General features: G+C 31.5%; 1 protein-coding gene across 1 annotated transcript; it reads right to left on the reverse strand.

The window, feature by feature from the left end:
- Nucleotides 1-1,562: 1,562 nt before the first annotated feature.
- Nucleotides 1,563-6,584, reverse strand: LOC134687400 (uncharacterized). Its single transcript, XM_063547658.1, has 4 exons — nt 6,479-6,584; nt 4,953-5,167; nt 2,895-3,035; nt 1,563-2,279 (listed from the first exon to the last, which is right to left on the reverse strand). The coding sequence occupies exons 2-4, from the start codon at nt 5,155-5,157 to the stop codon at nt 2,098-2,100; spliced, it is 528 nt and encodes a 175-aa protein (XP_063403728.1). The 5' UTR covers nt 5,158-5,167; nt 6,479-6,584; the 3' UTR covers nt 1,563-2,097.
- Nucleotides 6,585-11,820: the final 5,236 nt, after the last annotated feature.

The raw sequence follows: 11,820 nt of genomic DNA on the forward strand, positions 1-11,820 counted from the left end.
ATTGTTGCGTAAAAGTGTACCTGTCAGATGAAAAAAAAACCAAAATTTCACCCCTAAGATGTATAAATTTTACACCCCTCAGAAAGGACCATCCATCCCCCATTATCAGATATTAACTGGAATGGCCCAAATTTGTTGTGAGGTTATGTTTGTATTGTGGAAAACTCCTCAAGTAAGCTGTAACACAAAACTGTGCGTTTTTGTGACAGCAATATAAACAATACAAGCCAGAGATACAACTCTTTAAAACTAAAAATAGTCTGTTGTACATGTATCCAAAGAATATACCAAATACTCAGTATTCACAGGAATAGTAGAATTATTCAGCAAATTTTCAATAGAAAACAAAAATACCTAACCTATCAGATATTTTAACCTTTGAAGGCGTTACTTTTAGTAGTACGAAATAGTTTGTATTGAAGACAAAAACACCCTTGCTTAGAAGTTATGAAAAAGGCAGCTAGTTCTATACATTTTGTTAACTTTTAATTATCAAACTTGTAAATTCATACATTAAATTTTGCCAATATGGCTTTGTTTGAAGATTTCTTATTCATTTATTTGTCAAATTATGTAAGATATGAAGTAAGAGACGATGTTATTGTGACAACATTTCTAAATCTGACAATTGATGCAAAAATTGTCAACTTTCTACTTTATTTGGCTATTTTAACTTTTTCGATTCGAGCGTCATTGATGAGTCTCTTGTAGACGAAACGCGCGTCTTTCGCAAATACACAATGACAATTCTGATAACTATGATGTCTTTTGAGTTTATTTAAAATCAAGATAATGCTTGTAATTAATATTTTATCTTTAAATTTGCATTCTTTTTCTGAACTTGTTAAAATCATTGAATAGTAATTATTCACACTTTAACCTCGCTAGGAAGATGATTGGCTAGTACGCAGATAACATCAAGATTATATTAAAAAAAGATACCCTCGAATACTTAAATGGTAATTTCATAACGGATCATGTATAGTAGAGGACAACGCAATGTTGTTTTACACCAGTAATGAAAACCTTCTTTCTATTATGGGTAGACTTTACATAGTTAAATTCAGCCGTATAAGAAAAGCAAAATGAGAATGTTAAATTTGATGTACGCCTTTTTGTGCTTCTTTGTTGTTTATGTAGTGATATTAAGATGATAACACAATATTGACTGTTGTACCCCTATTGTTGACATTTTTACTCTTTGAGTATGTTTGTTTTATTCATGCATCGTTGACAATGTAATGGAATTTGATGCGACTGTCATACAAGTGAGAGGTTTAGCTAGCTATAAAACCAGTTTCAATCCACCATTTTCTACATTAGAAAATGCCTGTACCAAGTCAGGAATATGACAGTTGTTATCCATTCGTTTGATGTGTTTGGACTCTTGATTTTGCCTTTTGATTTTTGATTTTCCTTTTTGAATTTTCCTCGGAGTTCAGTATTTTTGTGTTTTTACTTTTTGATCTGAATTTTGTTTTGATAATTAAAAATGTTTTTTTCATTAAAATAAAGAGTAATAATTATGGTGCTTTATACCTTGATTAAAGTACAACTCAATCTAAAATTTGTAATCCTTTATCTTCCTTGCAATTACTTTGTACACAAAAAAAGACAACTTTCTATACAATAACCGAGACATATCATTTTGTCAGACAATACAATCAACACCTTTGTTAATTAGTCCTTTGTTGTCGATAGCAATAAAATGTAATCAGCTGCTTATTTATTTTCTGTCAAAATCTGAAAGAGTTCAAGATGAATTCCGAGTATTGTCTGATCAGGACGGTAAAGTCCGAGAAACCCGAAAAAAAGTTAAAAAAACAAGATGGGTGAAAATATATAGTTATATGTATTTCTTTAGCCTAATTATTTCGCAAATGACGAATTTTAATCGCAGCAATTTTTATTTTTTCGCAAATTGCAAAAATGGCGACAGCCAGCGGAAACCCTAATCTTACTACATTGATATATTTTATGTTATTTTTCTTACAATGGTTTTGTCTGATGTATGCAGTTTCGAGGTAATAGAAAAATCAATAACAAATTATTTTCAATAAATAATTGTTCTGTAGTTTTGAACATATACATGTAGCTTTAAATAATTTCCGCATGTTCACCCATAAAACACTCCACAACCATAAAGACGCCAGCAATTACAGCAATACACATTCCGACAATTGTTAAGGCAAACGAAAAGCCATATTTGTAAGGTAAATTTACGGTAACTTCTTCCACATTCTGTGTGAATTTTATCACAGCGACAAGAATGAACACCACTGAAATAAAACAAAAAAAGTGTTACTATCAATTGACTGTTTAATTTTACCTTAATTTCAGCCATTTTTACGTATGTTTAGATCTTTTCCTGCTGAAGGTTTTTGCATTTTTTTCCTTTGTAAGCTTTTTATTTAATTATTGTATTTTTTTGAAAATGCATAGAAACCGAAAAAATTATCAGTTAAGAGCATTCCCTAAACAGAGGAGTCGACTGAAGGTTTCAGTCATTATAGCGTATGTTTTGATCTTGTCTTGCTGATCATTTTTATTATTCAAAGTTTCATTCTGTCTATTTAATGGTAAAGAACAAATAAACAAATCGTCAATAAAGATCAATAACTTCATTAAGGAATCGATAAACGATGTCAGTTTTGTTGACTTATTAGAAGAACTTGTCTTGTAGATCATTTTTGTTTTTTATAGTTTCTATCTATTTAATCGGAGTTCTTGCTGTGCTGATTTTGTTTCTTCATTATGTTCTAGTATCTTTTATTCATTTTAAGATATAAGGCAATAATGCATAAAACTGGTATAATTCGTGTAAATTTGATCTGTATGAGAATGATGCTAAGATCTACACAATATAAAGCGTTTTTATCCAAAGAGAAACTTACCTGCGGCAATTGTCATGAATATACTAGCTATGATATATGTCCTCTCCAAGAAATCACACAGTTTTAAACCAGCACAAACGATTGCCATAAAAAGGAAAATAAACCCGAGGATACTTGTTGCTTTGCACGTCTTAAACCATCCTGTGCAAGAGAAAAAATATATTTATATTCAAACGTTCAAATTAAGATTTATATCGTTAGAACGATAAAATATATGATACAATATGAATATAGTTAAACTCATCATAGATACCAAGATAAAATGTTGTATTTACGCCTGAAGCGCGTTTCGTCTAGAAAAGACTCATCAGTGATGCTCGAATTAAAAAAGAGGTATAAGTCGACATAAAGTACGAAGTTGAAGAGCCTTCAGGACCAAAATTCCTAAAAGTTTGTCAAATACAGCTAATTTAATATGTTCCTGGGGTAGAAAAGCCTTTGTATTTTAAAACTTCAATTAAATAGTTAATTTATAAATATGACCATATCAATGATAAATCATGTCAGTAAAAGACGTGCTGACTACTGGGCTGGTGATACCATCGGGGAATTAAAACCCCAACAACAACGAACATGTGAGTAGGTGACTTAGACTAACGGAAAGGGTACTTTGAATTAAAAAATAATTCAACAAATTTATAAATGAAAAGGTATTATTACCTGAGCTTACCTGAGTTTACCTGTCAAATAAATGCGCGCAATTGTAATCAAAAGCTGCGTGCAAACGTAATGATTTTTGCGTGCAAATGTTATGGTAATGCGCGCAAACGTAATGCACCGAATCTAATAAGCAACGCCCTATCATACAGATAAAAATTAAGAAATCAAAACGTATTAAAATATGAAACATTTATATCAACGATTTGAATAATAAAAACCAAAATTTATCAACGTTAAAGAATAAGGAATATTAGTAAAATTAAAATGAAGCATTTTAACAAAGACAATTCTATGACTCTAATCGTAACAGGGATCGTATTCCAAAAACTTTTTTGAACTTTTAATAGCTTACATGTTACACGGATGTCTCTTATCCTCTTCACCAAGTGTCAGTCGAAAATCTAAATTTCTACAAATCGAGACTGAAACACAAAGCTTAAACAACTTGTTTTATTTATTGTTTGATTTGATTCTCTCCTAAATATGTATGCATACATTTTTTTGAAAATGTGGTTTAATTATCAATGAGACAGTTCTCCACCAGAGACCAATTTAGATAGAATCAATAGCTATCGTCACCGTACGACCTGAGCAACAATGAATAAAACATTATGTCACCAGGATTCAAGTAAAAATGAATTCGAAAGTTGGGTATGTATGATAATATACTTAGTCTTGGAATATCAAATAAATGAGTATGGCTATGGAAATTCCATTCAAACTTAAGTTATAAGCATTCCTAAACAAACAACACAATGGTCTCAACAAATAGCTATCGCTATCAAAATACAAGATCACAATTCTAACCTTATTATCCAGATCCTCAGCATTGATTTTGAGTAGCATAAACAATCGTTCATTAGTTTATATTTTTGGTGTTATTTCTTGATTGTTATTTCTAAATAGCAGACATTTAACGAGAATAAACCGTACATTTCTATCAAAATTAAGGTCTGAGTTTGATAACTTTTGATATGTTTACAAGGAAAAGTATTATTGTGTATTATATTCTAAAACAAATATGAGCCAATTCTTGTACATGCATTTAACCCCGCCACATTATTTATGTATGTCCCTGTCCCAAGTCAGGAGCCTGTATGTTCAGTGGTTGTCGTTTGTTTATGTGTTACATATTTGTTTTTCGTTCATTTTTTTTTACATAAATAAGGCCGTTAGTTTTCTCGTTTAGATTGTTTTATGCGGTATGGGCTTTGCTCATTGTTTAAGGCCGTACGGTGACCTGTAGTTGTCTGTGTCATTTTGGTCTTTTGTGGATAGTTGTCTCGTTGGCAATCATACCACATCTTCTTTCTTATATTTTGAATGTCTAATTGTGTTTTTTACCAGTATCAATACTTTATTTCTATAACATACATAATTAAGCTATAAGTAGAATACCTTTATTTCCTAAATCTAGGATATCAGCTGTATCCGTACAAATCTTTATCTCATTTAACGATATACAGCGTACCCATAGTCCACCATAAATCTTGGAAGGTGGTTGTTCAATATCAACGAAATGTGGAGTCGAAAAACCAATCACATATACAAGCAAAGCTATCAGCATTAATATGAAACTTATCATTAAAACTTTCGAAACCATTTTGCGGTGACTACAAGGGAGAAAGAATTCATTGTTTTTAAATGGCAGATTTTATAACATAGCCATATGTATTTTTGGGGTTCTTGGCTGACATTCTGAGATTTTTCGATTTTATTATGCTGATAATCATAATGAAATATTCAGCAGGATATTATTCTAAACCGTGATACATTCGGTATCTCGAGAATATGATCGTGGAAGAATACCCAACGGTGGTCAAGTTTTGCAATAGATCGTGAAAGCTCTGATATTGGGTCGTAAATAAAATGTTATCGTGTAGACTTTCCCAAGGTGCAATTGCTAATCTTTATAATGAGTTAAATGTTAAAGTTACAACAAAAAAGTGTTTTTCAAAACGGTTCAGCATGATTATGATCAGTATCTCATGTTCAATAGTACACCATTTTTACAAAACTACAAAAGGCAGATCTTTTCATAACTTTAGAAAAAAACAAAATAACAGGTTCACAGTTAGAAAGTGAAAATGTCCTGTGAATTTGTACAGGTGCATCAAAGTCTATAGCACAAATGTCCATAGTGTTTAAAGCGGAAATGCCCTCTGTCGGGAATACGTGAATTAAGGAATAAAACGTTGCATGTTCTAATAATGTAATCGATCTATATAATGCCCAAGTATACAAGTGACACGTCACAAAGTCTTGACGTTACAATATAAGACCTAAGTGACGTTCCCGCGGTGTGTTCGCGCCGTATTTACAACACCCTCATGTGTTACAGGTGAAAGAGGGCAAACGTCCTGCGCCGGTCTGGTCACGCATTGTCATTCACGATCATGAGAATCCGATGCCCGATCTTTCACGATCAATTTTGATGTACAAACATCAAAATTAAGTGTTGTCGAAAACAAAATGAACGGTTTCAAGGAAAAGATCTCTTGTATATTACTGTTTTAGCTTCATCAAAGATTTAATTTTAGATATATGATTATCTATCGAAATGTGATCATTATAGGCACAAAACGTGTATTTTACTTAATGAATCCCATAGACTTGTGTTGCGCCTTTTGTGTTTTCTCATAATAGTACTACGTATTCTCTTTATCTTATTGCACAGTATTATTGAGAAAGTTTTTTTCTCGGATTTGTTCCGCGTTTTAAAAATACAGCAGACTTCCTGAATATTTTGAAGTATAATTACAATTACTTACATTCAAGATACGACCGCAATACTTCACCATCGTTATGTATTTTTTCACGATATTCTTTCCGATATACCGAATGACATTCGTGCCTATAGAGCGGACTTGATACACAAATTATATATCAACTATACATTAAGCAGCAAATAGAAATAAACCTACTATATTTTCGAATACTACTAAATGTATACTCCAACTATTGTCACTAGTATCCTATAGCCTTAATTTAACTTGAACAGAAGAAAGAATGTTTACTATAATGGTTTTTTTAATGGGAGTTTCTTAAATATATAGCTTCGTGCATCATTGCACTTTATATCAAAAAGAATTTATTTAATAAAGAAATGTTTTTCCATACATCCTGGATGGTATGGAATATTTGTATCAATCTTCTCCATTCGTAACGCAGTTATTTATAAATAGATTTTGTAGTCATCTCATTTAAACGGGAAAATCCTAATAATTATATTTAGATTATTATAGGAATGGAAAAATACTGTGCTGAGTAGAGTTGTGTTAGTAGTAATATACTTACTATATCGGGTGGAAAAAAGAGCGTATAGATTTTCACCGAATCTTGTTAATTATCTTCAGAGATTGCTATGAAGCTAACTCAAATACAAAGATTTCTAAATATTTCTTAAAGACTGAAAAAAGCATGGGTTGTGAATAATTATGACTGTATATAGTGTGACTAAATCTCTGTATGTAAAGTCAATTCATAGTATATGCATTTTTATTATTATGTATAATTGTAAAAAAGAAATTTTTTAATTGAGAATGCAAATGGGGGATGTGACGAAGAGACAATAAGTGCTTAATATATATATGTACTCTTCAATGTCATTGAAACTCATGGATCATTGATGAACATTGTTGTTAGGTTGTGTTTGAATTGTGGAAAACCCTCAAGTAAGCTGTAAAACAAAACTGTACGTTTTTGTGACAGCAATATAACAATACAAGCTATATATATAGAGAGATACAACACAACTTCTTTAAAACTAAAAATAGTCTGTTGTATCCAAAGAATATTTTTTGTCTACCAAATACTCAGTATTCACAGGAATAGTAGAATTATTCAGCAAATTTTCAGAAGAAAAAAAAAGAAATCCCTCACCTATCAGATATTTTAACCTTTGTGAAGGAGTTGCTTTTAGTAGTACGAAATAGTTTGTATTGAAGACAAAAACACCCTTGCTTAGAAGTTATGAAAAAAGGCAGCTAGTTCTATACATTTTGAAAACTTTTAATTATCAAACTTGTAAATTCATACATTAAAGTTTTGCCAATATGGCTTTGTTTGAACATTTGTTATTCATTTATTTGTCAAATTATGTAAGATATGAAGTAAGAGACGATGTTATTGTGACAAAATTTCTGAATCTGAAAATTGATGCAAAAATTATCAACTTTCTACTTTATTTGGCTATGTTAACTTTTCCGATTCGAGCGTCATTGATGAGTCGCTTGTAGACGAAACCCGTGTCTTTTGCAAATACACCATGACAATTCTGATAACTATGATGAGTTTATTCAAAATCAAGATAATGCTTGTAATTAATATTTTATCTTTAAATTTGCATTATTTTTTTGTACTTGTAAAAAACATTCAATTGTAATTATTCACACTTTGACCTCGCTAGGAAGATAATTGGATAGTACGCAGATAACATCAACATGAAATTAAAAAAAAGATACCCCCCGAAGAATACTTATATCTAGGAGAGAACAACGCTATATTGTTATATCTAATAAAGAAAATGAAGACTTTATTACAAATTTGTCTCTCAGTTAAAGTGTACTGAAAATTTCCCATTACACAACGTTTCATGGTTAGTTGCACATTTGACTACCATTGAGTTTGGATGTCAAGATATTACACTACAGTCTATACTGTTAATTAACGCATACAAAAACGTAGTAAAACACAAGTGAAATTTGATGTTCTGTTATGATAATCAATTGATTTTGAAGTACTGTGTAACAACATCGGTGTCTCCGCCAAGCTCGCGTCATCAAGGAGTAAGCGGAAAGACTGGTCGGCTCAGAGTCATAATAAAAGGGCTTTGTGTGAAGTACATGTAACAAGTTATCTTTGCGAACCGTTAGTTTGTGAACTATTACGTTAAAATCCGATAAAGCGTGTCCGTCTTGTAGAAAACAGGGGGGATATTTTCATTTCATTTAAATAAACCATCAATTACTTATACAACATTGTATAAGTGCATTATTAACAGTATTAACACTATGTGCTGTTTACAAAATATATAATGTCTTAAATGATATAACAGACTTTGGCACAGCTACGAATTATGTTTATTTTAATAACTGTGAATAAAAACACTATATTTTGTTAAACATCAAAAGACACAAAATCTTAATTATAGGTTGCACTTTGCTGTACCCCTATTTTTGACTTTTGAACATCTTATAAAATTGAGAATGGAAATGGGGAATGTGTCAAAGAGACAACAACCCGACCAAATAAAAAACAACAGCAGAAGGTCACCAACAGGTCTTCAATATAGCGAGAAATTCCCGCACCCTGTGGCGTCCTTCAGCTGGCCCTAAACAAATATATACTAGTCCAGTGATAATGAACGCCATACTAATTTCCAAATTGTACACAAGAAACTAAAATTAAAATAATACAAGACTAACAAAGGCCAGAGGCTCCTGACTTGGGACAGGCGCAAAAATGCGGCGGGGTTAAACATGTTTGTGAGATCTCAACCCTCCCCCTATACCTCTAACCAATGTAGAAAAGTAAACGCATAACAATACGCACATTAAAATTCAGATCAAGAGAAGTCCGAGTCCGATGTCAGAAGATGTAACAAAAAAAAATAAACAAAATGACAATAATACATAAATAACAACAGACTACTAGCAGTTAACTGACATGCCAGCTCCAGACCTCAATTAAACTGACTGAAAGATTATTATTTCATCATATGAACATCAGGCAAAATCCTTCTCGTTAGGGGTTTAGTATCATACCATCATAACATATATGAGAAGAACATAACCCGTGTCATGCCAACAACTGCTTTTAGAATAAATGTGTTTAGTTCTGATGCAAAGACCTTATCAGTGACTCAATATTAACGCCAAAATATGCAATCTTTAATGACTTGACAACAGTATCGTAATTATATCCCTTCTTAATAAGTCTATTCAAAGGTTGTGTAAGTTTCTGGGTTGAATACTGACACCTTTGTGCTTTATAAAAAATATTTCCATAAAAAATTGGATGTGAAAGAAGTCTGCATGTTGAGCTATATTTACGAAGGATGTCTTTATACCGATGATAAAATTTAGTAAATGTTTTGACTAGTTTGTGATATCGAAAACCCTGGTGTAATGATTTTTCAGTAATACACATACATTTCTCTCGTTAAAATCTAAAACATTGTTACATACACGAGCGAATCGTACAAGTTGAGATATATAAACACCGTAAGATGGTGACAAGGGAACGTCACCATCTAAAAACGGATAATTAACGATAGGAAATGAAAAATCATCCCTTTTATCATAAATTTTAGTATTCAGCTTTCCATTAGTGATATTGATATCAAGATCGAGAAAAGGGCAGTGGTCATTGTTAGTATTAGCTTTATCTAAAGTAAGTTCAACAGGATAAATTTCATTAATATACATACTGAAGTCGTCATTATTGAGAGCCAAAATATCATCCAAATATCTAAAAGTATTATTAAATTTGTTTATCAGATGTTGTTTTGATGGGTCTTTGCTCATTTTGGTCATAAATTGTAACTTATAACAATACAAAAACAGGTCCGCAATAAGTTGTGCACAGTTAGTCCCCATTGGAATTCCGATAATCTGACGATAAACGGAATCCCCAAAGCGAACAAAAATGTTATCTAGTAAAAATTCAAGGGCATATATAGTATCAAAGCATGTCCAATTAACATAGTTTTTTTTGTTTATTGCTACTAAAAAATGACCTAAAAGAGTTTGAACATATATATTCACATTCTGATTTTTTTAATGCTCATTTAATTAGGTGTGTGATTTTTTTCTTAATGAGAATGTGAAGCAATGTGGTATACAGGGTAGAAAAATCAAAACTTTGAACAGATTGAAAATCACCAATATAAGTATGCAATTTATCAAGTACTTCCAACGAGTTCTTGACACTCCAAAAGTAATTTATTTCAATATTTTCGAAGGTCTTTTTTGAACAATTTATTATCAGGTTTTTAATTGTACCAAGTGTGCTGGTAAGAAGAATAGACAATTTAGTAGTTGAACAATGGCTTGAAGACGAAATGAATCTATATTTGTAAGGGGTTTTGTGTAGCTTTGGAAGCCAATATATAGTTGGGACTTTCATTGTATTTGGCTCTGCTTGTAAAGCGGTGGCTAAAAGTTAATGTTTGTTACAGATTTCGTTTTCTGAAAATGGAGTCAGTTGGAATGTTGATGAATTGGTGATTTCCTTTTTCAGAACCTCAATGTAAAATTTGCGTCAAACAATAATAATATTATTAGCAGCTTTATCGGCCGGGACAAAAACAAATTCCTTGGCTAGTTCTTTTAGTTTATGTTTGATACAAGAAATAGGTTTATTGTGGTTATTATTAATAGTAAAATGTTCTTCATTACTGAATTAAAAAAAAGAGTCCAGCTTTTTTCCCGTTTTATCCATTTCATATAGTAAGTATGCAGTGAGTCGTGGATGATATTACGACACTCATTCCAATGAATAATTGACGGGGGACGATATTTAGGTCCTTTACTGAGGAATGATTTAAACTCTCGTTCTTGAACGATGTTAAGATTTCCTGTTATAACATGGGAAATAGGTCTATAAATATATTCGGAATCACTGCAATTACATGAAGTAGGTGTATTTTCACTGATATTAACATCTTTACACAATTGCCTATAATTAAACACAAATTTCCGGGTAGATTTCTTGAAAACATAACAAATAAGAGGTAGCTCAGTATTGTCAAAATATCCAGGAATTTGTTCTTTAACAGAATGGTCGTTAAATATACCGGCAATATTTACAAAATCAAAGCCTTTATTGACAACTGTCAATATGTGTAGACAACTCTCTTTCAACATTCGCCTACTTAATTTTTTTTTAAATTTTATTATTTCGTTGAGTTGCTGTCACTATAACCATGATAACGTACACCAACATTTATCGTTTATGCAGTTTAAGTTCTGTTTGTTGTCTCTTTCCTAAACCGACACGGCACATCATTATTTAAAGGGTTATTGGGTATAACTTAAGTGTTTCCAATTAGAAATTTAGAAATATATACATTGGGCGACTAAGTGAAGAGAGTTTTAAGCGTCTATGTCCGTAGCTCTTCGTGGTGAAGAGTTGTATTATCGGAAATCATGCATTTTCCACTTTATCATAGAGATCTGCAAACATTTACTAGAGAAAGTAAAACTGAAAAATTAATACATTAATTACCCTAATATCTAGACCCACGATCTGGACAAAAATTTAA

This window comes from Mytilus trossulus, chromosome 10, assembly GCF_036588685.1.
Source record: "Mytilus trossulus isolate FHL-02 chromosome 10, PNRI_Mtr1.1.1.hap1, whole genome shotgun sequence".
In the NCBI taxonomy this organism is placed as follows: Eukaryota; Metazoa; Mollusca; class Bivalvia; order Mytilida; family Mytilidae; genus Mytilus; species Mytilus trossulus.